This window comes from Manihot esculenta, chromosome 12 (assembly GCF_001659605.2).
Source record: "Manihot esculenta cultivar AM560-2 chromosome 12, M.esculenta_v8, whole genome shotgun sequence".
NCBI classification, from domain to species: Eukaryota; Viridiplantae; Streptophyta; class Magnoliopsida; order Malpighiales; family Euphorbiaceae; genus Manihot; species Manihot esculenta.
Genome location: NC_035172.2, coordinates 5,693,558 through 5,721,426, shown reverse-complemented (window position 1 = coordinate 5,721,426; position 27,869 = coordinate 5,693,558). Strand labels below are relative to the sequence as shown.

General features: G+C 34.0%; 3 protein-coding genes and 1 non-coding gene across 10 annotated transcripts; 1 reads left to right on the top strand and 3 right to left on the bottom strand.

The window, feature by feature from the left end:
* Positions 1-3,179: 3,179 nt before the first annotated feature.
* Positions 3,180-13,272, bottom strand: LOC110628437 (homeobox-DDT domain protein RLT3). 5 transcript variants are annotated; one of them, XM_043948845.1, is made up of 18 exons: positions 13,125-13,272; positions 12,719-12,854; positions 11,972-12,382; positions 11,546-11,601; positions 11,199-11,432; positions 11,002-11,064; positions 10,706-10,922; positions 10,499-10,599; positions 9,160-9,246; positions 8,906-9,037; positions 7,382-7,522; positions 7,089-7,211; positions 6,528-6,983; positions 5,658-6,068; positions 4,880-5,497; positions 4,538-4,642; positions 4,189-4,414; positions 3,180-3,630 (listed from the first exon to the last, which is right to left on the bottom strand). In XM_043948845.1, exons 2-18 carry the CDS (start codon positions 12,774-12,776, stop codon positions 3,587-3,589), a joined length of 3,483 nt encoding a protein of 1,160 aa, XP_043804780.1. In that variant the 5' UTR covers positions 12,777-12,854; positions 13,125-13,272; the 3' UTR covers positions 3,180-3,586. The 5 variants fall into 5 exon arrangements, with proteins under 5 accessions (XP_043804780.1, XP_043804779.1, XP_043804781.1 ...); XM_043948844.1 differs by having other exon boundaries at positions 12,719-12,844; XM_043948846.1 differs by having other exon boundaries at positions 12,719-12,844; positions 13,129-13,255.
* LOC122721434 lies at positions 8,524-8,649 on the bottom strand. Its single transcript, XR_006348113.1, has one exon. It is a non-coding gene; the product is annotated as a small nucleolar RNA snoR77 (small nucleolar RNA).
* Positions 13,273-13,605: 333 nt separating the features above from the next.
* LOC110627499 lies at positions 13,606-17,159 on the top strand. Of its 2 annotated transcripts, XM_021773839.2 has the most exons (6): positions 13,606-13,908; positions 14,010-14,102; positions 14,580-14,808; positions 15,255-15,346; positions 15,908-16,015; positions 16,926-17,159. In XM_021773839.2, exons 1-6 carry the CDS (start codon positions 13,813-13,815, stop codon positions 17,085-17,087), a joined length of 780 nt encoding a protein of 259 aa, XP_021629531.1. In that variant the 5' UTR covers positions 13,606-13,812; the 3' UTR covers positions 17,088-17,159. The 2 variants fall into 2 exon arrangements, with proteins under 2 accessions (XP_021629531.1, XP_021629532.1); XM_021773840.2 differs by lacking the exon at positions 15,908-16,015.
* Positions 17,160-17,962: 803 nt separating this feature from the next.
* LOC110627692 (auxilin-related protein 2) lies at positions 17,963-26,164 on the bottom strand. 2 transcript variants are annotated; one of them, XM_021774041.2, is made up of 9 exons: positions 26,041-26,164; positions 25,015-25,750; positions 22,313-23,981; positions 22,091-22,223; positions 21,906-22,003; positions 21,738-21,803; positions 20,892-20,981; positions 18,629-18,805; positions 17,963-18,520 (listed from the first exon to the last, which is right to left on the bottom strand). In XM_021774041.2, the coding sequence occupies exons 2-9, from the start codon at positions 25,674-25,676 to the stop codon at positions 18,482-18,484; spliced, it is 2,934 nt and encodes a 977-aa protein (XP_021629733.1). In that variant the 5' UTR covers positions 25,677-25,750; positions 26,041-26,164; the 3' UTR covers positions 17,963-18,481. The 2 variants fall into 2 exon arrangements, with proteins under 2 accessions (XP_021629733.1, XP_021629732.1); XM_021774040.2 differs by having other exon boundaries at positions 25,015-26,153.
* Positions 26,165-27,869: the final 1,705 nt, after the last annotated feature.

Below are 27,869 nucleotides of genomic sequence, written 5' to 3'. Positions count from 1 at the left end.
GCTCAAACTCATGCTTATACCCAAAACATGCCATAAACCTCTCCAAAACTTCTAAAACTTGCTTTAAACATAAGGGGAGGTGAGGATCCATGCTTACCTCTTGAAGAACTAGAGGATTGATGATCCAAGCTTGGAGATGGGGGAAAACTCACTCAAAATCTCCAAGTACTCAACTTTGCTTCCTTTTGCTCAAAACTCTAAAACAAAGCTCAAATCAAGTTAAAACATGCAAGATTTGAGGAAAACATGAAAAATCACACCAAGGAGAGCTTGAACCTACCTTTGACCCAAAAACAGAGTGTTTAACACTCAAGTCTCGGGCAAAGGGGCTTTTGTAGTGGCCAACCGACTCTTCCTTCGGCGGCCTAACGTGCATGCAAAACCATGCAACTTTCGGCGGCCGAACTTCACCTTCGGCGGCCGAACCTGGCTTTTGTCCCCTTGGCCTTTTCATGTCAAAACTCAATTTTCTTAACTCAAAACATGCAAACATGAAAAAAAACACTTAAAAAACATCTTAAAAACCTTTCTTATACCCTTAGGGCAAGCTCCGACATCCTCGAATCCCGACTTCCAACGGAAAATCCGCCGGAACGTAGGAATTCCGATACCGGGGTCTAGCCGGGTATTACACTTCGTGTGGGCCGGGCCGGCTTGGGTGAAGAAGATGGGTCGAGCCCGGCCTTGAGGGTTGGATGAGCCAGGCTTGTTATGTATATCAGGTGTGTGGGCCTCTACGTCATGGGCCTTGGGCTGTGGTCAAGCCCCTGGCCCGGGGTGAAGGAATCCAGCGGTCATCAATATTTATTTAGAGTGAAAAATCTGTAATATAATAAAAGAAAAATATATCTGTAATATATAATAATATATTATAATAATGATAATTAAATTTAAAATAATTGTGAAAAATCAATATACTATTGTAATATTATATTGTATATAAAAATTTTTATATAAAATAATAGGTAATTTATATCCTATTGTAATATTATATTGCAATTTTGTGCATAATATGATTATATCAGTCCATTTATATATTATTATAATTAAAAAATAATAATAATTTTAAGATAAATAAAAAGTATGATAAAAATAATAAAATGAAAAGAGTATTTAATTATTATGATATAAAAAACTACATTAGTTAATTTTTAATTTAAAAAATAAATTATGACATTTCAATTCAGGTATTTTATTTATTTGGTATTTTTTAAGGGAATTTATAATTTAGTCTCTGAGTATTATTATTAATAATAAATCAGTTCATATATGTCAGAAATATATTAAAACGTTGTTATCTTTTCTATCCATTAATAAATAAGTTATTCCGTTTATTTTTACCGTTAAAAATATAACAAAAAATCAAATTATCTCATTTTTTTTCTTCTTTTTCTTCCTTTTTCTTTTTCTTTATTGATTCTTTCTCCTCCTCTTCTTTTTTTGTTCTTCTTTTTCTTCTTCTTCTCTGATTCTTTTTCAATTTTCTTTTTATTCTTCTTTTTTAAGGAGGAGATTCTTCTTCTTTCTTCTTTTTTGAGGAGAAACTATTTTGTTGACGAAAAAAAGTGATACAGATATTTTAATAGAGACGTTTTAATAAATTTTTAAAAATATAGAAACCGACTTATTAATAATAATAATATCCAAATGCTAAATAAGAAGTTTTATTTGAGAGTAAAATTAGATTTTAAAAATTTTTTCTTATTTTTTATTTATTTTTAATGGAAAAAAAGCTAGAATGACTATTTCGTTAACGAAAAAAAAATATAAAAACGTTTTAACATATTTTTAAAAATGCAGAAACTAATTTAATAATAATGACAATATTTAAAAATTAAATTGTAAATCTTCATATTTTTTATTAGGCACAAGCTCTGGCTTAAATTTGATAAAAATGCCAATAATATTTTTTTTCCTTGCTGAAATAATTTACAAATACGATTAATTCGTTAGGAAGTGGGTTGAGTTGTTTTTATGGAAAAGGGTGTGTTTGTTACAAGCAAGAAAGGGGGGGGGGGGTTAAATTTCACTTATACTCCTCGTTACTTACATTAATTACTTTTCCTCCCCACTCATTCAGAAATATTATCATTTTACGATCTACACAAACTTATTTAATAAAGTTAGGTCCTTTCTACATTGATTTCCTGATTTAAAGTGCATTTGATATTATTTAAGGAGCTCTAATAATAGCATGCAAAGCAGTGAAAGGAGAAGACTTGATGGTTTTTTTTTTTGTGAAGAAATATGCTAACCACCGTTATTTTTTAAGTGATTATTTAATATTCTTTATTTTATTAATTTAAAAATATAATAATTAAAATATAATAAATACTTTTCATTCAATTTTAGAATTAGATAATCACTCACCTAGCATTTCTCTTTTTTGAACGTGTTGAATGTTTCCTTTCTCTTTTTTGAACGTGTTGAATGTTTCCTTTCTCTTTTTTGAACGTGTGAAACATTCAATTGCTTCCCAGATGGCAGGACATGGCACTGGTAGGAAACCAGGTGGTTGTTCCACGACGGAGAAAAAAAGAAAGTTATAAATGAAATTCTGATTTTCTTTTTTCTAACAATGCTTACAGGGCAATCACTGAAGAAAAGAGACCTGAATAATGTCCAGAAAATACCTTAGCCATTTAAATTTGATAACTTTAGTTTTTTTTTTTTAACAAATTCTGATTCAAATGCTAAAATGAGTTGAAACTCATTTTTAACCAATGAAAAGAAAGTTCAAATGTTAAACTAATCGGAACTGAATTGATACAGTAAATGTGATATTCTAGGTTTTTTTTTTTTTTTGGCACTCCTTTTTTATTATGTTTAAAGGCAAAATAGAAACTTCAAATTTTAATAGAATAAAAATTAAAAATGAAATAACTTAAATTTCTACATTATTGTAAAAGCTAGAGACAATAACAAACTTTCCCACATTTATTTTAAGAATTACATAAAGACCACAGCAATTTTTTTTATATAAATGAAACTACATATTTTTCACCCAATAAAAAAAAAAAAAATCCTATCACCCTTCAACTGATTTAGAGAAAAATGACTAATTCATCCTTTTCCACAAAGGAAAAGGCAAAAGAGTAGACAACTGTAAAGGAATTAATGGAGGAAACTGCATTGTTTACAATCACAATATAATATTTTCCCTCGACAAAAATGGACTCTGTCGAACAATATCAAAATTTGATTCCACCAAATACCACAAGTAGCAAGTTTACCCTTTTTTTTTCTACAAGAGAACAGAGGAATCCTTGTTATTTACTTTTGCTACTAAGGGTCATGGTAAGCATATGTACCAAATACTAAAATTTCCTGATTATGATGTCTATTTTAATGCTGTACAAAATCTAATTCGCTCTTCACTGCCTAGTACAGCAACGGTAAAAAAAAAAGGAAATATTCAAAGCTCTGCGCTATACAAACTTCGTATATATTGCTTTCAGCCATTAACATTCATACCACAAATGCATTTATAATGATGCTCCTCAAAAGCAAATGGCGGTGAAGCTTGCAATTGTTTCAACCGTTCTTGGAACAGGGGCAGATACAATAGCAACACTCCTCTCGAACATCAAATGTCATGGCTGTGAGCTCCAAGCGTAGAAGCTTGCTTGCCTGAAATAAAGTTCAGCAATTTATGAAATTCAACGCATGAAGAGCTGGGTATCACCTAAACTAAAGATCATCACACCTAATCTTCCAATCAGGATAACAAGATTGCAATTTTTCAACCTCCTTAATAGGAACGAGATCACAAAACTGTATTCCAATTGTAGATTTTGTATGCAGAAATAAAATGTTCAATACCCATTCATGACTAATGCAAACAAATCAAGTTATTCAGTGTCATGTAAACCCCTCCTTTTCCATAGTGCTGGTCAGGATGTTGGGAGGAATAATAAAAAATATGCAAGCGTAATTAACAAGTGCGTCTTTTGTCCTGCTTGTAACGCTATGAAGGGTATAGATTGGTAAAGCAGCACAGCTTCACACTTGCGAAATAGTAACCCAAAATAAAATAAAATAAAATAATCAATTCTGGGAAAGTTGGTGTCATAAATTTTTTAAATAGAAGTATAATATATAATGAAGAACAGAAGGAAAACATGTTCAACATTAATTAAACAAAATTTCAACACCATACAGAACAAGATCAGACGCTCCTAAAAATACCTGTACATTTGGTTCCACTTTCCTGATTGTTTCCACACTGAATGCTTTCCAAATATGGAGAAATTAAGTCATCCAATTTCACCAACCAGAGAGCAAGTGCGGATGACGTTTGAGGCATAGCTGGAAAGCATGCAATAATTTCTTCCATAGGAGTATTGGAATCATGCACGACATCACATTGACATAACCAATCCTCATTAATTGCGGCAACAAAATCAGCAACAACCTGCAAGAGTAAATTAATCTATTAGCCAATCAACACCCCCTGGCACTGGTCACAAACAAAAAATGTTCAACCTAGATATCATATTCCTTTGTTAAAATATAATCGAAAAAATCTAGAAAGTACCTGCAAAAGCTCTGCCAAAGATGAGGTGCGTCTAAGCCGTTTGACCCACAACCTATGAGCAGACTTTGTCCAAGCTCCCAGCAAAGCTTCTTCTGGCATCGCTAACTGTACACAATGTCAAAAACAGAATGGTGAGAATTGACAACAATAGTAAATTGAAAAAAAAAAAAAAAAAAGGAAAAAGATAGCATGTAAGATTTTATGCACGTAGCACAAAGAGAATACCAAGTGTAAACCATTCTCATACAAATTACAAACGGAAAAAGTTAGTGCTATCTTCATGATTTGCTTGAATATATAGAAATTAAAGCAGCACAAAAACATTAATCAACAACAGCACACCTCAATTGCATGGACTGCAGCTTTCAATGATTGCAACTGTGATGGCAGAACTTTATGTTTTGGCAACATTTCTTTGACTCCTTTCTCTCTACATGTGGCTGAATGGATAGCATATCTTTCTTCAAGGTCAAAATCAAGTTCAAACGTCGTATGACAAATCCTACAGTGTTTCTCATCTCTCCAGTACAGATCATGACAAGTTTCACATCTAGTAAGTGATTCAAAATAAGACCTCTTGATACGTTTAACAGCATTAAGATCACAGTAAAAATTATTCCATAACCATGCATCAAACTCCTGAAGACAGCTCCATTTCCTGTTGTCTTCTTCCTCTTTCTTCCCTCCAAGAATTATTGCACCACATGGAGGCAAAGAATCTTTCATGACCTCAGTAAGGCTCAGGTTGTTGTCTACATCAGACACTGGAGATGTACTGTCTTCTCTGATTATTTCCAGCTCAAGTTGATCTGATCGAGTCAAGTGTCTGTTTTCAGCATGATTTACCACGTTTCTTGCCATCTCTTGGCAAAGAAAAGCTTCCCGCTTCTCCAATGATTCAATAAGGCGAGCCTCTCGTGTTCCTCTGTCATCCAAAATTGACAACAAACCACGCAATGCCTGCAGTTGGATAGACATGAACAGGCACAAAACGATCAACACTAAAAAATATAATATATAATAAATATAAAAGCTATGATAAAGTAAATAGTTTTCTGTACACAAGTGGGATCTAAAGGTACAAGATTCAAAAATTTGAGTAAAGCCTATATAAGGATACCTCTTGGGTATCAATCACTTCCCAGTGACCATCTTCAGAAGATTCAAAATAAACTCTCTTATGGCCAGGATCATGTGAATTACAAGGGCCCAAGAAAAGCCAATATCTATTGTGCCTACGATCAGAACCCAAGAAGATAGACTGAAGTGGATGTAAATCGACCCCTCCTGTCTCTTTCATGCCTTTGCCAGGGGCCTTTTCCCCTTCATTAAACCTTACGATTAAGGCAGAAGAATCAATTGGGCGAGATGTAGATAATGAATATGATTCTCTTGAATTATCCAGTTGTCCAACATGGACCCAGGATGGCCTGGGCAAGTTATCTTGCTTCAATGATGATCTCTTTATTTTTGCTCCAGAGCCATAATGATGCATTTTTGGAACAGATTCAACAGCAGGTCTTTTTACATCCTGAAAATGGAAAGAAGCATTACAATAAAATATATCAATCCCTAAAATCGAATAAAAATTATTTCTAGGTTAAATATATGGGAGCGAGACAATCAGTCATGACAACAAAGCCTTTAAGAAGCTCAAGTTAAACTAGTCAAGGACAATGAAAATTAAAGACAAAAGTAAAGGCAATAAAATCCTAGAATATAATAAAACAAAATGATTTAGTTCCCTAGACTTTGTTGTATTAAATCATCACACAAAAAAATAGTTTGTCAACCAAGAACAATTCGAAAAATAATATCATATCTACTTGAAAATGAACTAACTGTAGGAATGTTTGGAATTTTCATTTATAGGTCACCTGATATAGTACATGAGAGAGGGAGAGGGAGGGGGAGGCATCAGAAGAAGAAGAAGAAGAAGAAGACGAAGGGAATTCTTGAAATCTTAATTACGCCAACTTATTCGCATTACCTCCATTCTAATACTAGATCCAGCACTGAGGAGATCAATCAGAGCCACCAAAGCATTCAACTTTTCCTCAATGCTTAAATCTGAATATTCACCTTCCATGAGTCCTAGCAACCACACTTCTCCTGGGTGGCTTTCATCAATTTCATTGTAAATAGTCAACATGTTCTTTTTTCTTCCATGATGGTTACTATACTTAGGTTTTCTTGAATTGGTATTATCTGAGTCACACTCAGAATCACTGCTGCTACATGTTCCACAATCATTGAAGTCATCATGAACACTTCCAGAGTCCTCATTATCAGATTGAAAATCATTGGTTTCTTTTGAAAGAGTACTAATGCGCAGACGATAAGCAGATGGTGAGATCTTTTCAAATAAAGTAATATCACTTGAAAGAGTAGAACTTATTAGAAGTTCTAGTTCCTCAGTCGTCTTACCAACAGTTAGTTCTGTGATCTTCAAAACAAAATAAAAAACTCATCATTAATATTACATGGAGAACTCAAAAAAAAAAAAAAAAAAAAAAATTCAAGCACGACCTCTTTAATTCCAGTAACTTACCTGCAATGACTTTGCCAAGTCAGGAACTTTCAATCCATTATTTCCTCTCTCTGACAACAGTTTAAACAATTCACCCTTCAAAGTTCCAGGACGTAGGCCATACTTCACCATGAGGCTCATCTCCTGTGAAAAAAAAAGAGAGCAAGATCCCTTTAACGTACTTCATTTCCCTTAGACACGTTACATATAAAAATGGACAGCAATGAGAAGGAGCATATTTTGCATATAATAGATTAAAAAAAGGAAAGAGATCAACAACATATTCATCAGTAATGCAACCTAACCAATTATACCTTACTAAGGGATTCCCTATGCAATGAACCTTGCCTTGAACCAAAACCAGCTGCAACCAAGACTTGACGCATTATTTCTGTCCATGTAAGGGGATTGAGAGACTTCCTCCAGAACTCTACAACAAATTCTTGAGCTTCAACCTGCCAATAATGAAGAATCATACATGGACACAAAAAAAGGACTTGTATTAGAATAAAAAGAAAATGGAAATTTAATTATGCAAACACCCTAACCCCCCAAAAAGAGAGAAAATAAAACAAAATAAACGAGAGTTATTTTTTTCTAAAGCAAAAGATAGATACTCCACACTCAATACGAGGAAAAGAAATAGCTAAGCAGATGCATTTCACACGGATAAATTTCTTACATTCTTCTTTACAATATTCAAAATGTGATCATAAATACAGAGGGTCTGCTAAGGCCCATGAAAAGGAATTGTTGAAATGCTTCTGATAAGAAGAAATTTCTCCCCATTAGTATGTAATGGGTTCACTACAAAGATATACACATCAAATCATTGCTTTGAGCAACTTTAATATTTACTGGTAGGACCCTCAACATTCAAATCATTGATCTGAGTAGCTTTTGTCTTTCCCTTCTTTTTTTTCCCTCAGTGTCATTCCAACTTAAATCTCATACCACCTATTGAGTCCTTGCCTTTGTTCTTTTCTAGATGCTTCCAATTCAATTGACTGTTGTATAACAATTTACAGTATACTAGTACCCAACCTAATATCAATAGAATAGATAAAATCACATCAAATAAATAAAAAAAATTGGAAAATGTAACGGAAGACACCTATGTTGTGCCTTGCACTTGGAAAAAGGTTCATGCCTAGGAAGTAAGGTGCACGACTCAATTAGGTAGCCTGCCTGACTATGCTATGAGTGTTAGACCAAGTGACTAGCATGCCAAGAGCCTTGGCACACTGCAACTCTGATTTGCCATTTGAGTCAAACGAAGTAACTCGAACTCAACCCAATAAATAGCAAGGCAGAGACACACAGATAGACATCTCTTCATTTCCCAGTACATTATTATTGTGAAGCAATGTCATTGTGTGCGTGTGTGTGTGTGTGTGTGGTCTGTTCTCCGGGAAAAAGAACCCATCATTTCCCTTTTCTTCCTTTTTATGTTAACATCGTGCTTAGGCTTACTGGACCAGCTTCAAGGAAACGCCTCAGGAGTCTGAAGGACAAAAGGTGATCAATATATGAGCAGCTTAACACCTTCTTTGCTATTATATTATCAACAGAGAGGCTGCTCGAATAAGTGCTCTATGAAAAATAACTGTTGATTTAAGAATAACCACTTAAAATTTAACATGCTGGGTTTTATTCAGACAAAAAAACAATAAATGGAAGATTAGAGAGCGTGAAAATATAGTAAAAAGTAGACTAGGGCATGCTTCAGTTATGGACTTCAGAAAACATTGCAACAACAACGACAATTTTCACAGAAAGAGTAGAATAAAAAATCAAATTCTTGTTAATGGCTTACAGATGCAGAGTTCCCTACTCACCGAATGAATAAGTGCAAGAAACTGACAAGATATGCTCAACTGGGGAAGAAATCCACTATTAATCTCCTTTTCCACATCAGATAAAAGAAGCTTCAGAAGGGCCACATGAAGTTTTCCAAGTAACAAAGAATCCTGAAAGAAAATGCAAACATTAATTCAAAAAATTTGAAATCTAAATGCCAAGAAAAATAAACTGGCAGTGAGAAATTGAACCAAAATACATGGTAAGCAAAAGATATAATCTGAGAATTAACCTTATCATAGAATGCTTGAGCAAATTCATCAAGAGTGAAGGGGCAAATATCAATTGCAACAGAATAAGTGTAAAGAAAATGGAAAACCTGCAAAAGATATCAGCCTAACTTTAGCAATATAATCTAAAAACTTACAGAGTAAAAGGGAAAATGAAAAACTTCACCATTGGGAATGATAAATCATACACAAGTTAGTATGCATTTAGAACAGCAAAGGATAAGGTTCTGCTGTGGCTCATAAATAAATCAGTGAGAGACAAAGGGTTCATCACTGGCAGTAGCAGATTTGATGAGTGTGATATCCAAAAAATCACACTAATGAAACTGTAGAGAAGCATGCTCCTAGTTTCAGTCCGCAGACTGGTGTGCATAAGTACAATTAAAACAGCTAATCAAATTAACATGCTAGAGGACAAAAGTGAAGAGGGATTTACTTCTAAATGCGTTTTGTAGATTCTGGTATGGAGTAAAAGAATTCTCTATGAACATAATCAAAACTGGAGAAGCCTTATGTATGCTTTCAAATAATTAATACATGAGCAGATCAAGGGTGATTTGACAAGTGCAATGTAATTTCTTGTGCCTGAAACCAACAGGTTACATCTTTAAGAGCTAAGAATGTCTACTTTGTGCAAATGTTACTAAAAGGCAGTATCATTTTCAGAAATCCATCCACAAAACACTTCTTGATCATAAACTAAATGAGAACTGCTGTAACAAGTGTCTCTCTCTCCCTCTCTCTGTCCAGACACTGGGGCAACCCTATTCTAAGATATATAAGCAAAAAAGTACTTGAAAACACAAGGAGCTCGACAAATAAATGTTGGAGCCTATAATTAGGGCATGAAGGGAAATACCGAAAAAAAAAATGGAAGTCCAAACTAATACAAAAAGAAATTCAATGACGAGAGAAAAATCAGTGTCCAAAGAAAATTTATAGCCAAGAGAAAATCAGTAGCTTGGATCCATCTTAATGTAGAGATAAATTCAACATTGAACTGACAGGCACTAAAAGAGAGTAATTTAGACATTAAAACCCAAGTGTTTATACACACAGAGTTCATAGTTCAGACCAGGTCCTTGTAATGACAATTTGAGGTTAACCACTATATCTTGATATTGATTTTTTTTTGGGGGGAAAGGATCATGAACTCATGACTTACAAAACAATAATTAAAAAAAAAAGAGCAAAAATTACATAATACAGGTTGCTGCTGGGAAAATTTTGCAATTTAAGAACCAAAAAATAAATTCTAAGCAAAAGAAAGAGAATGAATCAGATCTTCCACGTATGAAGAGTATTGCATTACGCAATTAGAAGTTAACATATCCTATGCACCTTAAATAGTTTTTTCACTGTCTCTGGAGAGGAATCCCAAGGCTGCTTGGCGAATGGTTGCTTCATCTTAACAGAATTTGGAGGAAATTTTGGCAGCAAATCTGGAGAGCCACAAATTTATGGTAAAAAGAACTCAAGTATACCTTACATACAATAAATTGTAGAAAACTGGTTGAGGCATTCCAGAAGACATAAGATCACACAGACCTTTGCAAAGGGTACAACCATGTAGCCTATTGTTTGCACAATGTTCCGAACATGTCAGTGGATTTGGCCCAGCTTGTAATTCTCTCAGCTCTAGCTCTTCATCATCCAATAGCATAGTTAATTGATCAGCACGTTCCTGAGATATCACTCCTTCCAAAGCAAGTTCACATTTTTCTTTGCAAGGATGATTCTGAGACTCGTCCCTTTTAGATTCCACCTACAAATGACAGTCTAAGTTGATGTTGCCACACCAGTAAAACTAAACTGCATCAATCCAGCAACAGAAATATCATTACCTCTCTCCGTTTAATAGAAAACTTCCTCCTATGCTGCGATTTATTTTCCAACCTTCTCTGCTTCTGAAGTAAGATAGAAAACGTTCAGTGGTGCACATTTAAGGTTCATCAGATTCACATATATTTACAAAAGGATAAAAAAATGCACAACTATGCATTTTGAGGGGAAAACTCTAGGAAATAGATACTAGACTAACCATTATAGACACTAATTGCCGTTTTCTTTTCTGTTGGCGTAGAGGTTTTCGTGCTACAGGAGTTGATATTTGAGGTACTATTTCCCTGTCAGCAACAGGAATTCCTGTAGGAAAATCTCCACCATTTGGATTTGTCGCCCGCCACACTGTCATCAGACCTTTGCCAATACCATGTTTCTTCACAGGAGCATCATCATTATTATCCTGACAACTCAATTTGCCCTGCTTGGATACCTTTGTCCAAAGTGCAGATATATGTGAAACCTCATAAACAACGTCCTATAGTAGAAAAAGATTTTTGTAACAATTTGGCATTTTTATGCCCATCTAGAAGATTAATGCAGTACCTTTCTCCTTTTTGCTCTTTCATTCTCTTGGCAAGTAGCACTAGAATTTCTGGAGTCTAAATGTCCAAGAAGAGTACAAGTATCAGGACCATGTAGAGTAATGCAAGTTAGAGGGGAGAAAAGAAATAAAATTAGAAGTAACAAAAGTAGCACAAAGTTTATCAAATACATCAAAAGGGGATGAAACAGGTGAAGTTTAAAATGCAGTTGATAATTGCTTTTCCCAAAGCATAAAAAACCAATGTTATCATTATTTCTGAAATTTTAATTTGTTGTGAACAACAGACAACTCTGATTCTTTAACAGAACAAGTAATACAACATTCCAATTACATGCATAACTTTAAAGAGCAAAAAAAATCAGTCACTTAAAACCGTAATACATCTATAATTACACAGCAACAGATAATTATTTGAAAATTCATACCTTCACCATTGTGTAATGCCCTAGAAGGAAGAGAATCAAATGCGACACCAAGGGGAGGACCATCTTTGCGAAAAATCTTCCTTAAAATATAATCTGGAGTCAAAAAATCCTGAATAAGAATTGACTTCTTCTTCCTCTTATTTTTATGAATCCTGTCTGCATCATCTGAAGATGCATGCACAATCAAACTGTTCTGCTGTTTATGTATCTTTCTATTAGCAGGGGCAACTCCCAATCCATTTCTTCCTTTTACAACTGAGAGTTTCTTGCTCAAACAAGGGGGTTCAATCGACATATCCTTGCTTTTGTCCCTCCTCCTCTTCTCAACAAACCATCCCTGTACCTGCTTTAATGTCAGGTCCAGGACTGCAGCAAGCTCTTCCATAGCTGTAAGAGTAGGATACTTCTGTTCTGTTTCAAACAACACCCCAACCTTAGAAAATGAACAACATGACACATATAATTTTACAATTTTGATTTAGTACGCATAGCAATCCGAAGAAATTCCAATTGACAATTTTAGCATTCAATAGTATTTCGCCGTCATCAATAAAAAGCCAAAACAAGGCCAAATTTCGACTTGTTAAAGGGCAAATAAAAAAAAATCGTAAGGGAGAAAATGATATTGCTTCTCGAAAAAGTAAGCAGCGGATACACAAAGAAATCAAACCCATAACTGTAGACCTTCACCAAAAGAAATTACAAAAAAAAGGAGAGACAAATATCAGATAGCAGCAGACATAATACCAGCATAGAATTTCTCAAGGGCTTCAAGCTGAAATGGTGATTTTCTCTTCATCTCCATCCGTGCCTCCTCCGCTTCAATCAACTTAACGGCCGTTCTTGAATTAATCAAACCAGATTCCTCATAGTCTGACCGCAGCTATAGAAAAGAGGGAAAAAAATCACATAACCTCCAAAAAAATGGAATCACGAGAGGAAAATTTATACCAAAAGAACAAAAATGAAAAACGAAATGAATTAACAATTCTACACTTCGCCACTACTCTCTAATCTCCACTTCCAGAAACACAAAAATGAACCAATCGTTAATGAAAACACCGCCTTAGTATCAGTGGGACTGTAACTAAGAACAAAAATTTAGCGAAATTGAGAGCTGAGTGTGTGAGGGAGAGAAGATTAAGGCACTTACTTACTGAGAGAATAGTTGCAGTGATGATGGAAATGGAGATAGAAGGGACTGAAAATGAGGTTGAAGAAGAAAGGGTCAGTAGTCACTGGAGAGATTTTACCAAAGTTGTAGGGTTTTGGGTTTTATCATCATTTTTATATCACATGGGTCCATTAAGGGCTTTTCCTTTTTTTTCCTTGAGCAAAAAATATCTTTTGCTGCTCCATTGATACGTTGTCGTTTCATATGGACCAGTACTAGGTTTTGCTGACAAGTCCAGTGACAAGTCCAGCCCAAGTTTGATTCAAACCGAAATAATTCATATATGAAAATTTGATTTGATTTTATATTTTTTAATATAAAAAATTAAGATTCTAATTAAAATTAAAATATTTTAATTAAATTATAAAATATAAAAAATATATATATATAAAAGCAATTAGAATTAAATCAAATCAACTTAATTCAAATTGATTTCTCCTGATTTAATTCAATTTGATTTTCACAAATCAGTAAACCGAATGCCCAACCTCTTGGCCAGCCCAACTAAAGCCTCTCCCTCGCGCCATCCAGAAGGCGCCGCCTGATGCGAGAAATGGGTCTGGCGTGATTCTAGTTTCTGGGCTCTACAGGAGTCTCCCTCAATTGAGTGCTTGTATATTTGTGGGTTTTTCTTGTTCTTCAGCTTCGTGTGTGGTGGAAGCTTCCGATGGAGAACGATTGCGCGCTTTCATCTCCAACCCCAAAACGGTCGTCTCTGAAATCTCAATCGCATTTTAACACTTACCCTCTTTGGAAAGACAAGGTTCGTTTAAAATTTTTCCCTTTCTTTTTCTTGTTCCAAATTTTATCCTGCATTCAATGGCGGCGTATTGGTTAAATTGAGTGTGTAATGCTGAATTACAGTTGAGGGAGAACTGTTACAAAAGGGTGCGCGAGGATAGGAATCGTTTGCTTTGGAAAATGAGGTTGCCCACTGCTAAATCTCTTGGTGACAAGGTTTTTGTTTCTCATTCATTATCCATCTTCTGGTACATATTTTATTATGCCTTTATTGGAAATATGTTTTATTTTCACATGTTTTCTTATTTGTCATCATTGCGTCTTGCAAGACTTATCTGCTTCTGTGGACTGATTGAATTCATTGGATATTCTAAGCGTAGAATGCTTTGTGATCTTGGCATTAAATAAATAGAGTTCTTATGATTATATGGAACCTGGAATCAGGACATTTGGTTCCCTTGACTTAGAGTTTGAGCTTTGAACTAATGATATTAAGTTAGAGTTTAAGCTTTGAACTAATGATATTAAGTTTTTATATAGTTGTTGACAATGGCAATTCCAGCAATAGTTTTTTTTCCCCTTCATCAGTTTGTTATTTTGATGGTGTTTTGGAATCGGCTATTTTTCCCAAATGAATCTTTTGTCGTTGAGCAATTCTTGATTTAATCATCTATGTATTCTTTTTCTTTTCAGGATTTTATCAAATCTGCTTTCCAGGACATAGTTTCCGATGAGCTGAAAAAAATTACACACTCATCAGGAGATGACAATTCCCAAATCCCAACTTCTGGCCTTGATGCAAGTGATATTTTGTGGGAATACGACGGTCTTCACAATGCTTATCAAGGTGAATGTGAGGAGATATTGTTAGAGATGCAAAGGATATTCTATGAAGATCTCAGGGCAGAACCAACTAGAAAAGGTAAACTTTGCTCATTTAAAAATGTAATAATTTTGCAGAAATGTTTTTTTTTTTTCTGTTGGTCCAGATACATATATAAGAGACACATACACTTAGTTTTATCAGCGTAATGCTGTTTTTCAGTTATAACTGAAAGCAACTGCAATTGTCCCTTACTATCCTAGATTTTGTTTGCTTTCATGCACTGCATCTTCTTATTCTCCATAATTGTCGTGAAAATTTCACTCCCAATTGCCAGGAAGTTTTAAGTGAGGCTCATTTCCATCTCCTTATCACTTGAAGTACAATAGGAACACATTTTATTGCTAATTTCCATTACCAAATTGAATTCTTCAAAACGTGCAATATTACATGTGCCTATGTTTGTCTTTTTTTGTGAATTAGGAGGTTGTAATTGATTGAATGATCATTTTTGAGGTTTAAGTGTTTACTCTAGCTCTTTGCAGAACCTGAAAACCATATTGCAACCTGGGAGGATGAAGAAGATGAGTACTTGGCTCGTGCTGTTTATGAGCACATGCACTTGAATGATAAGCAGGTATTGAAAGTGCATCAGGTATAATGTGTTCTGTTATAGTATTAGAGTTTGTATGTCCAAACGAGTGGAAGTGCTCAACTTTATGCACCTGCAGATGTATAAATGTATGCATTACTAGTTTGATTGTGTAATAGAGTGAATTAAAATGCAAAAGCTCATTTGAATTTGATATATGTGTAAATGTGAGAATATATTTCATTTAATATCAACAATGGTAGTGTACTTATACCTAAATGAATGCATCCCCACACATGGTTCCAATGAGTGGGCCTTCTCTATCTGCTTTCTTCAAAGCTTTAAATTTGCATTTCAAGCTTGTCTGCTAAGCCATGAAAGTTTACCAGATGAATAAAGCTTCCTGCACTTGCCTAGGTTGGTATAAAAAGCTGAATTGATTAAGGGGAACCAATTAAGTTGAATTTCAAGGAGCCAATTATGACCAAGGGGAAAAGTGGGATAAACAGTATCTTCTCCACGTGTCAAAATGACAGAAGAGAGTTTGTTGCAATTGTCCTTCTAGCCTAATAGAAATAAAATTGCAAAGTTTTCTGTTGTTGCTAGGTGCACAAGGAAACTTGGTGTCCCATCTGTAAGCAAGGACAGCTGCAAGAGAGCCATCAACTCATATATTGCAGTCTTTGTGAACTTGAACTCTTCAAAGACGATGAGGTTCTGCTATTGCCTCTCGTTTTTGTACAATTTGTTCCTTTTGTTTTCTTTGCATGTATCATTCATCATGTTTGTTCAAGTGTCTGCCCATGCAAGCAATTCAATGAAGGCAAAGTACAAATATGACATTTGCATTTTTTTTTTTTTGGCTAGTGCAAATACCCAATTAGGCAATGTTCTCAATTGTGCCAAAGATAAGCTACCGGTGTTTTATTGAATTATAAGTTATCTGATCATGGATGATTTTATTCATTTGACTTCTTTATCATATCAATCAATTTAAAATTCTACTGACTACAAGCAGCTTCAATGAAATTTTCTTCTTCTTTACCACTCTCAATAAAATGTTTGTCCTATGTTTGTCCTTGTTTGTTTTGGAATCAAAATATAGAATATAATTGTGTCTTTTTTTTTTGGAGGTTTTGGGGGCGAAGGAGGATGAGGAAGGCTAATATCAAATGCTTTAAAGCTTTGACCTACCCCTAGTTTGATTCTATAGTTTGTTTAAATAATCAAAAGAGGACTGTTGAAGTCATGCATTTTTTCCCTTGCGCGTTTTCACTTGGTTCTGTGTCTAGCAAACTCAATTTCTTTCTTTTTTGTGTGTGTGTGTGTATTTGCGCATCTAGTTGTGCTGGACAGTGTAACAAATTGGGCATAGAATACTCAACTGTCCTTTTTTTTCAAACAAGTAATGCATAATATCCTGCTAGTTGCTGGTTCTTGTTCTATCCTGCTTCATTTTTAGTTTAGATATCTTCTAATAAATTCTTACTTCCGGTGTTATTCTTCAAGGCTGCATACTTTGGTGAAAAAGAATTGAATAGATGACATAGCTGTGCAACTGAAATTCACGAGAGTGTTAGTATCACCGTGGATAATTAATCTGTAGTTTGGTTGGCATTTGCAGGTTAATTTGGACATACTGACGACTCGGTTGGCAGAAGCCCATACAGAACATCTTGATCGTGGCTGTAAATTGAGACCCAAGTTTTGTATCGAAACTAGATTTGGTTTAACTGCATTATACATCCACTGTGAGGTTTGCAAAATTTTCGAGGTTGTAATGTAGATTCTTTTTCTCATACTACTCGAAGAAAGAAATAGAATCGGTAAATAACTATTAAATTTTTTTGCACGACTACCAACTCGTCTCTATTTATTCATTTTTCATGTTTCTTTCATTAGCATTTATCGAGAGTGAATTTTAGAATATCCTGTTCATTTTTAATCCTTTCTTTTTCCTTCTCTTTTTTGCTGCATGCTTATATCTTTCTGCCTTGCCCGAGTAGTGCCAGAATAAATAACGAACCAGAATATAACAATTGGTTTTCGTTTATTGTCGTTTCCACGCCTACTTGGCTCGTTTTGGTGGTACATTTTTAGAAATTCAGATAATCCATTTGAGTCTAAAATCGCTCATAAACTAACAAAATGCTTATTCTTAGGTTACTTTTGGTAATTTAGTAATAAAAATTATGTAGTATACATTATACTACATAATTAGGATTACTTATTTTGATATTTTAATTTGTTTCATTTATTTTTCATCATTACCACTATTGCTTCATTACCATTAATTATTGTTACTACAAGAAAATTCATATTAAAATAAAAACTTTTTTTATATCAGATTACTTGTATTTTATTTTGCATAACAAACATAGGAATATAATCAACGGTGCATTGCATTGCTCTACAGTTTGCATTACTTCATACCAAACCTATACTTGGTGAATTAACTTGAGCTTCCCCAAAGAGGTACATTCGGGGTGTTCCTTTTCAGATAAAGCCCACCTGAGGGACGGAATTTTAGATGGGTCCATTATTGAAAAAGGTGCGAATTTATCGACAGCCGAAAAATTAAAAAGGTGCAAAATTAAGCTCAATAGATAATTCTTATACGCACAACACAAATTTTGCGGGCAACAGCAGCAACAACCAACAAGAAATCAAGTGAAAAAAATATATTGAAGTACGAAACATACAGCTCAGAGTTTAGCAGACCAACAATCATACAAAGCCAAGTAAGGTCATTTTGATATCCGTAACATATTTGTATCCACTCAAATGCCATGCTCTACCACCAAAAGGAAAAACCCACAAAGAAAAAAATATATGTATAATTGTAGAAAAAGAATTAACACAAAAAAGCCCCCCTCATCTAATGCAAATGGGGTATGCAGGATGATACTCTACATGGGGACGCAATTCCAGTTTCCAGGTGCCATATGCTCGAGAAACATCATTGTACAGCCACCTGAAGTTACAGGAGACTACTTCATCCTTCAGGTTTCTCAATAGCTACAAATGAAAAGTCTCCTATTGGCGCTTATCAGTGATACGCTGCAACACCAACTTCAGATGATAGAATTCATCTTGCTCGAACAATTGTGCATTTCCACTCCCAGTGGATAGTGTAATGGCCGAAACAAGCAGTTTGGAACAAAATATCACCACAGGCATTCAAAACAGCTCTTCAGAATTGAACTTGTTCCATGCTTCCTAATTCAACAAAAGAAACCGAGAATGAACCAGATACACAAGTGTTATGACAAACACAACTATGATTCCAGGGCTAAAATTCCATTGTAGCATCAAGATAAACACTACCTTAAGCAAGTCAAACACCTTCTCAGCAATATATTTTTGTTGAAGATTGGCACCTTTTTGTTGGACTTTATCAGGATGGATGCATAAAGTTGCCTTTCTATAAACTTTCTTAACAGCAGCTGCAGTAATCAAATCGGTCAAGGAAACAGGCTGCCAACCGCATTCAGGCCATAGCACCTGATCATTGTGCAATAAATTTTAGGGGCAGTCGTTGAAAATATTGATGCAATTTACCACAAATACCCAAAAAAGAAACAACTTTATTATAATTACATATAGCTAAGTCAAAATTTCGGCAAAGGTATAACTTAACAATAATAAGAGGAAGGAAAAGACATTAGCTCTGTTCGAGATTAGGAGAAAAATGGGTCAACAAATTTGTTCTTAAAATGTGGGTCCCACAGCCCCATTTTCTCTCCCTCTTCACGTTCCTCCCACTCCCAGAAAGAGGGTAATCAAATTAACCATTCTTATCTGTCTCATCCATAAGAAGTTCAAAGGTTTATAGGTTGCAGGAAAAGCACATGCACGCACACTAGAGTTACACATCCATACTCTCACAGAAATAGAAGAAAAGAAATCTAACAATATCCAAATGTATTCAGAAGCATGATGAGAATTCAATAATAATAACAATAATAATACAAAAGTCAATTACCTAAGCCCTCACAACACTAAAACTGCAGTTTGCGATTACACTAAAGAGACACTTAAATCAAAGCTGCAGTCAGGACTTGCAATAGCATTCATAAAAAGGGAACAGTTTAGAAGATAAAAAAGGGGAGCATACATAAATTATGATCTTGCTATAAAGCTCAATTGCCTGAAGACGGTAAAATTGCAGTTTGCAATCACAATAAAGAATTTAACTCAAAGATGCAGCAAGGATTAACAACTCCAAGACTTGCAGAAGCATTCATGAAAAGAGAACAGAGCAAAAATAAAATTAAGATCCAGCTATTGAGCTTAATTGCCTAAGAGCTTATTGGTTTACCAATTAAATACAGCCAATAGTATTTGTTGATAACTAATAACTGCTAGGTTTTAGTTTGTAATTAATAATTGGTTTTAGCTTATATAACGCAAGTGTTTGATAAATTATATTTAACTGTTATCATTGATATGTAAAATGACTAATGAGTATATGTCAAGTTATTTCATTACTGCAACAGATATAAAGCTATTAAATTGTTATACAATATATATATATATATTTAAAATATAACTTTTAACATATAATTTTTTATCCTATAATAATGAATAATACAACTAATTTAATTATTAGTTATAATTTTTTATATTTATCTATTATGTCATGTAGTTTTAAGTAATTTATTGATGTAAGAATTTAATATAGAAGACAGAGAATATTATAATTAAAAAATTTTAAGACAATATTTTTTGAATAAAAATAAAGTCAAAACAGCTAACAGTTAATAAAAAACAACTATAATTAAAGCTTATATAAAATGCAGTTGATAGTCACCCATCAGTTGCCTAATAACAACTCTTTTAAACATTTACCAAACACCACGGTTCAGTGTTTGGATATCTATCAACTATCAATTGCATCCAACAAAAAACCATACATCCTCATCAAGAGATAGCAAAAAGCAGTTTGCAATCCCACAAAAAAGCCTTAAATGAAAGGTGCAGCGAGGAAAAAAAGCTCAGGACTTGCAGTCACATTCATTAAAAAAGAACAGTTTAGAAGATAGAAGGGGAAGCAGAAGTAAAACTAAGAGATCTGGTCCTTTACTGAGAGACTTTCCAATTGGTTAGCCCCTTCAAAACTTATTTTCCCAAAACACTGCTGTAAGCAAAAAGGGTAACTGCAAAATAAAATGTTTCCATAATAAAAAAATCCTGGTCCATTATTATAAAATTAATGGTCTTGTTATAATTTGTATATTTCTGCATTTCAAAAAGAACATCTTCATTATGGAACTAAACACCCTATGGAATTTGGACTGCACAACCACACTCTATTATGCAAATCATTGACAAGAAAGAAGGCAATGCAAGCACACACAACATATTCAACTACATTCCTCTGACGCCATATCAGAAAGTAGATGTCAGCCTATCTCAAAACTATGCAAAATAAACAATTATTTAAATTCCCAAGTGACAAAAAATGGATAAATTATGCAAGTATCCATTGCAATAAAGGATACAGTTAAAACGGATTATTAAAGAAAATATTATTTAAACTAATACCATGAAGCATATGATATGAAATATATAAAAAATATGAACGCACATATTGCAATGTTGATAGCAAAGCACGTAGATTCCCCTCTTTCCCTGCAGCCCAACGCTTGATCTCAACATCAAGTGTTTCAGCAATTCTCTGAAATCAGCATGGATCAATATCAGTGTGATGACAATAAACAAAATTGAAAAATCAGACAAAGGAGAATTTCATGCCAAAACCCACAGGCAACACCACACAACCAAATTAGTTGATATACACTTGAATCTTTGAGTGAATGAGGACAAATACTCACATCAATAACCCAAAAAAAGAAAAAAGAAAATTTAGTTTTTTAAATTGTTAGATTGATGAGGCAGTCATTAATATGTAGAATATAAGGGGGACACACAACATTTTCATATTTACAGATATATAACTCTAGGATATAGATGTAAATCAGGTATTAAATACATAGCGTAGAGATAGAACACAATGCTCAGGGGGTGTGCTCTTTGTACAAGGGAAAACAATGTGCAATGCTATTCCTTTGGCTGCCTAATGGATATTATCAAAGTCAGAAACTGGAGGCTTCTGAAAATACAGAAACACCCAGGTAAAGGTGCATAGAAAATGATTGCATACATCCACTTCACTCTTGGATGAATGGAGACTTGTTTCAAGATTTCTTTGAAATTGTCAATTCTGTTGAGATCTTGTATACTACTTTAGTGTACACATCCAACGTACATGTTTTCTGAATTTAAATTGATTGTTAAAGAAACAGGCTCCTACCTCAAACCAATAGTGCCAATATTGTTTTCATCATAATTAATCAGTTTATTCACATTTTCACCCTATGAATATCTAAACCAAAGACAGTTATTCGTAACAAAGTTCCACTGCCCTACTTACATGTCTCTCAGCTTGTTCCATCTGAGCTTGAAGGTCCCGTTGATTCTTTTCAGCTAGTGCTTTTGCCTGAATATACAGACGTTACAGTTAAAAGATGCCAGGCTAGTGTGTTGTTAGTTAGAAACAAGCATTGGGCATAACTCACAAATCAAATATCAGAAAACATACCGCACGCTCCTGAGTCCTTTGATGTCGTTCCCACCTAGCTCTTCGCCTCTCTTCAGTTTCTCCTTCAACCTGTTGGAACTCTCCAGACGTTGCAGGAGCTTTTTCAAGCAAAAGTAGTTTAGCCAATAAAGATTTACAAGCTCATGAGTAATCATTCTAAATTTCTAATTAAGAAATGTAACTACCTCCAAAAATTGAAGATAGATCATCATCAATATTTGCAACTGAAGATGCTTTCTTCATGCTTGAAACAGCTCCAACAGATGTCCTTTTGGCAGCTTCAGACCCTCCCTTACTCTGGGTATCAAAGAAAGGATCCTGCAAAATAGTTTGTGCTTCCGCCCTTAGATCACTTATATAACTAGTCAGTGAACATGATACAAATATTAATAACAACTGAGGCTAACCGAAGAGGTAGCCCTAGGCCTTGGTGCACTGCTTGCTCGAGAACTAAAGAATGATTCAAGGTCATTGTCATTCCTCTGTTGGTTATCAGTTTTTTGTTGGTTTGCTCTAGCTGCAGCTGCTGCTCTTTCTCGGGCTTCTGCTGCAGCCCTTTCTCGAGCCTCTGCTGCAGCTCTTTCAACAGCAGCTCGTTCAGCTCTCTGTCTAGCATCAGCTTCAGCCCTTGCAACTGCAGCTCTCTCTCTTGCTTCTGCATTTGCCCTTTCCCGTGCTTCTGCAGCAGCTTTTTCTGCTCTTTCTCTTGCATCTGCTGCAGCCCTTTCACGGGCTTCAGCTTGTGCTCTCTGAACTGCAGCCCTTTCTGCTCTCTCTCGAGCTTCAGCAGATACTTTTTCTACAGCAGCTCTTTCAGCTCTTAGGCGTGCTTCAACAGCTGCTCTTTCACGTGCCTCCCTAGTAGCCCTTTCAACTGCTTGTCTTGCCTTTTCCCTCTCTCTCTCAATCTCCCTTGCCCGCTCTCTTTCTCTCTCAAGCCTCCTCTGTTCTCTTTCTTTCTCCTCTCTTTCCCTCTCTTTCTCAAGTCTTCTTTGTTCTCTCTCTTCCTCCTCCCTTTCCCTTTGTTGCCTCTCTTGCCTTTCTTTTAATTCTCTGTGCTGAGCTTCTAGCATTTCTTTATCTAGTTGACCAGTTTCTCTACTTCTAGCAGCCTTTAGATACTCCCTCTCTCTCATCTGCCTGAATTTAGCCTCTGCTTTATCCATGGCCTCTTTCATGGCAGCAGCAGATGCTGCAGCAGAAGATGCATTTGCATCCACATCCTCCCCATAAAGAACATCAGCATGTTCACTAACATTGCTTCGGGTTCTACCCATTGCAAAATCTTCAAGTTCATCTATTTGAGATGCCGCAGAGCTTCTTGCTGCATAAGCTGATCTTGGGCTCTCAGAGTATGAAGTGGAATATTCATTGACCTTCTTTCTTGAGTTTCTTGATGAAAAAGAACCTGTCTCTGACTTTGGAAACCGAGGTGGTCTAGGAGGTGGTGGTCTTGAAGGGGGTGGAGCACTTGTTGGTTGAGTGAAAAGAGGAACTTCAGACACAGTAAGCCACACATCATCTGGTGATGTTGCAATATCTTCATATCTTGGAGGTGAACTTACCCCATTGGAACTGGCATTCACATATGAAGGAGATGATACATTTTGACCAACACGAGGCATATCAAACAAGGTTTCATGTGATTCCTGGAAATCATCCTTAGGGATCTTCTTCTGTGAACGGCCTTCAGCTTCATCCACAGGATTTTCATCAACTGGCTCTTCATGAGCAGATGAATAAGTGCCCCCCATGCTTGATCCAGTTCTTATAGGGCTCCTATCTTTTCCTCTCCTGTTGACTCCAGGTGAAACTGGAGGTACAGATTTTCCAAGATTATCAAAGGAGTCCATGTCATCAAAAACCCCCATATTGACCGATGAATTATCAACCTTTGTGTTGCCAGAACTACTGAATTTACCAATTTCTTCCAATGGGTCTACATGCAACCTCGAGGACGAAGTTGCATGGGTTGAAGTTGACTCTAACACTACAAAAGGGTCTTCCATCATACTGGAGGCTGTCCTGGATGAATCTGAAGATGGTTTCTGGGAGCGACTAGACTCTGAAGTTGACCTGCCCAAAGCAGTAAAGGTTAACTGATATATTTCATGAACAAAAGGCACAAGCAAACAAGTCTGATTAATGAACAAATCCAACAGAAATAAACAAACAAAAATGTGCATAAAATTTTATTTATTAAACATAACCAAGAGTCCACATAATGATATGGCTAGTATTTGTAGCTTTAAGAAGAACTAAATATAAATTTAAAGAAAATTAGTAGCATAACAGAAAAGGTAATAAAAAAAGTTGGTTCCTTAAACTTTATTATATGTACAGAATATCAAACCCAAATCATGTTTCTTCTAAACAGTAATTAGTACATCAAAATCAGTGAAAGCTTGTTTATTAAGACATTAAAAAGAGATGATGATGATGACACAACCAAGAGCATTCATTTCTGCAGAAGCCACTCCTCCCAAAGAAAAACTATCATTTCTCATCTTTTTTCCATTTTTTGCCAGTCCATACTAAAATGCTCTATCACCAAATTTCAAAGTCTTATCTTTAGCTCAACAGGAAACTTATAGAATGAAACAATAGAAAGATGGATTCAGGATAGCACGCAACTTTCCTTCTAAAACTGTAAACATTATATCAATTTCACTATTTCAACCTGCTAACCCCATTACTTCACAATTTGTTATATGGTGGACATAAATAATTAGAGTTTTACAATCATAAGTATAGAACTAAGATCAAGAACTGAACCACGCAAGTAACTATAATGTCACCACATGCTAGATTCAAGTAAAACTACAAATCAAAGCTAACAGATGCGATTTGCATAGTTAGCAGTAATTACACGGAAATTATTAGAGTCAAGCAAGATGTTTTGATCATTTGATTGCTGCAAGAACTTGTATGCAAATTTATAACAGATATCAATAATGGCATACATTACACAGTCAAAGAAATAAAAGTAACTTAAATTGATTGTCGCATAATTAGCTAACGTATCAACAGAAAATGTCAACCCATGGAACCAAAAAAAAAAAAAAAGGAAAAATGAAAAACCACTTGTACTAAACCAACAGCTGCTAACCTGCTAATACTAGGGGAGCTACTGCGACCAAAACCAGGAAGCAAATCATCAAAAGTAGCTGAATCCTTATCAACTTTGGGGGTCTCTCTCTTGGACTCGGTCTCCTTTTTACCTAAATTTCCCAACAGATCATCAAATGGCGAGCTGTTGCTTTGTGCCCTAAGCTTGGTCGAAGAAGCAGGACCGATCGAAGAAAACACATCATCAAACTTAGCAGATTGAGGACCCACAGACGAACTTTTAAGGCCAGGCAATCCATCGAAAATATCATCATCATAAACAGGCTTATCATAAACCGGCAAAGAAGAGTATTTAGCATTCTGGTCCTTGAAAATGGAATCATAACCAAATGCAGAAGACGAAGAGTTAATTCGACCATCACCGCCGCCACGAGATTCCGCATACTTAGGAGGACCACCAAAGACGTCGTTGAACAAGAGACCATCACTCTTGCCGCGATCATAATCATGATCGTCGAAAACAGGAGCAGATTTGTTGGCACCGGAGGATGATCGAGAGTGAGCAGGAGCAGTGGATCCGATGCCGAAATTGAGAGAAGAGAAAGTGTTCGTGTTAGAATTACGGGAAGGAGCCATAGGGGCAGATTTACCCTGGGGTTTGAAACCGAGGTCCTGTGCTAAGAGACCAGGAAAATCATCCATGGATTTGAATAAACCGGCGGTGGATCTGGTCGGACTGGCGAGCGAGCGAGCGGGCGGTTGATAATTTTTCAGATCTAACGAGGACAAAAAAGAAAAAGTACGAAAATGCTAAATGATAAAGGAAATCATGGGAGCACAGAGACGGAGGAGAAGGGAGGTATAAAGAAAAGAGAACCAAAATTAGAGGGTGATTGGTCAATTATCGCAAAACTAAGGTCTGAAAAAGAGAAACCAAAAAATACTATATATTTAAAATATTTAATAATGTTTTGTGCAAAAAAATAATATTAATGGAGAAAATAGATTTTTTAATTTAATTAATTATTTAAATTTTGGTTGTGAAAATTGAAGAGGAAGAGATGACCAAATCATAAATGGAGTCTGTGCAGATGCAGCTTCTCGTTGTTCTTCGTCTTCCTCTGGCTTGCTTACTTTGCTCCTGAGCGAGTGGGCGAATGGGTCTTCTTAATTTGGCTGTTGAGTGTTGATGTGTCTTTTGTTTTGTTTTGGGTTTGCTTTTTACCGTGTAAGGCCCGCCAGGAGAGATTGGGTTTTAATTTTGTTTGGACATTTGCAATTTGAATTTTGAATATTGAGACAATATATTTAGAAAATGTTAAATTTTAAATTAATATTAATTTTTTAATAGTTTACTTTAATTATAAAAGTTATAATGATTGATTTTTTTCTTAAAATTAATGAATTATATGACTGCTTAGAAAATAGTAAAATTTATAAAACGATACATTAGTTCTGAAAGAGCAGCTACGAGCTTGTCAAATAGTGATATATTTCTCAAATAAAAATAAATTATCATGCAAGATCAATTTAATAATTTTATATTTTCTTTATAAACTTTTTCACTAATTAAATTTAATCGATATAATTAATGAAATCGATAATTAAAAAAATTAATTAGTAAATTTTTTAAAATATTAAGAATATTTTAATATATTTTTAAAAATATTACTTTAATATATATATTGAAAATTTATTGAAGCAGGAAAAATATAATATCTTAATCAATGATCATGTTATCAATTTTATTATTAAAACTAAATAATTTAATGAATTGTAATTAGTTTAATTATCATTTTATTACATTAATTTGCCAAAAATATATATTTATATAATTTTAATGTCAATTTTTTATTATTTTAATATATTTTCTGAAAATATTACTTTAAAATAGATATATATTGAAAATTTGTAGAAATAGGAAAAATATAATACCTTAATCAATGATAATGTTACTAATTTTATTATTAAAATTAAATAATTTAATTAATTGTAATTAGTTTCATACAATTTTATTATATTAATTTGCAAAAGTTTATATTTATATAATTTTAATGTCAATTTTTATTAATTTAATATATTTTCTGAAAATATTACTTTAATATATATATTGAAAATTTGTCGAAACAGGAAAAGCATAATATCTTAATCAATGATAATGTTACAAATTTTGTTATTGAAATTAAAAATTTAATGAATTTAATTAGTTTAATATAATTTTATTACATTAATTTGCCAAAAAAAATATATTTATATATGTTTTATGTCAATTTTTATTAATTTAATATATTTTCTGAAAATAGTACTTTGCAAATTTTGTATATATATATATATACATAATTGATAAAAATTTGTAGAAATAAGAAAAATATAATTAATCAATGATAATGTTACCATTTTTATTTTTATTTTTATTTGAAATGGACCATTTTTATTATTAAAATTAAATAATTTAATGAATTTAATTAGTTTAGTAAATTTTATTATGTTAATTTGCAAAAAATTTATATTTATATATTTTTAATGTCAATTTTTTATTAATGTAATATATATATATATATATAATTGATAAAATTTGTAGAAATAGGAAAAATATAATATCTTAACCAATGATAAGGTTACCAATTTTATTATTAAAATTAAATAATTTAATGAATTGTAATTAGTTTGACAAAAAAAATTATAGTAATTTGCAAAAGTTTTATATTTATATATTTTTAATGTCGAAATTTTATTATTTTTTCAGAAAATATTACTATAATATAAAGATTGAAAATTTATTGAAATAGGAAAAATATAATATCTTAACCAATGATAATGTTACCAATTTTATTATTAAAATTAAATGATTTAATGAATTGTAATTAATTTAATACAATTTTATTATAAAAAATT

Bases quoted from the DNA above. Each gene is read 5' to 3' on its own strand.
- LOC110627692 (XM_021774041.2), bottom strand. From the start codon at position 25,676: ATGGATGATTTTCCTGGTCTCTTAGCACAGGACCTCGGTTTCAAACCC. The intron at 21,804-21,905 runs GTATGTTTTCTG...CTGTATATTCAG, and splicing joins AAAGGACTCAGGAGCGTGCG to GCAAAAGCACTAGCTGAAAA. The intron at 20,982-21,737 runs GTAAGTAGGGCA...TGCTGATTTCAG, and splicing joins TGGAACAAGCTGAGAGACAT to AGAATTGCTGAAACACTTGA.
- LOC110627499 (XM_021773839.2), top strand. From the start codon at position 13,813: ATGGAGAACGATTGCGCGCTTTCATCTCCAACCCCAAAACGGTCGTCT. The intron at 14,809-15,254 runs GTAAACTTTGCT...AGCTCTTTGCAG, and splicing joins GGCAGAACCAACTAGAAAAG to AACCTGAAAACCATATTGCA. The intron at 15,347-15,907 runs GTATTGAAAGTG...TGTTGTTGCTAG, and splicing joins TGCACTTGAATGATAAGCAG to GTGCACAAGGAAACTTGGTG.
- LOC110628437 (XM_043948845.1), bottom strand. From the start codon at position 12,776: ATGGAGATGAAGAGAAAATCACCATTTCAGCTTGAAGCCCTTGAGAAA. The intron at 9,247-10,498 runs GTGCATAGGATA...TATCTTTTGCAG, and splicing joins CAGTGAAAAAACTATTTAAG to GTTTTCCATTTTCTTTACAC. The intron at 9,038-9,159 runs GTTAATTCTCAG...ATTTTCTTTCAG, and splicing joins CTCAAGCATTCTATGATAAG to GATTCTTTGTTACTTGGAAA.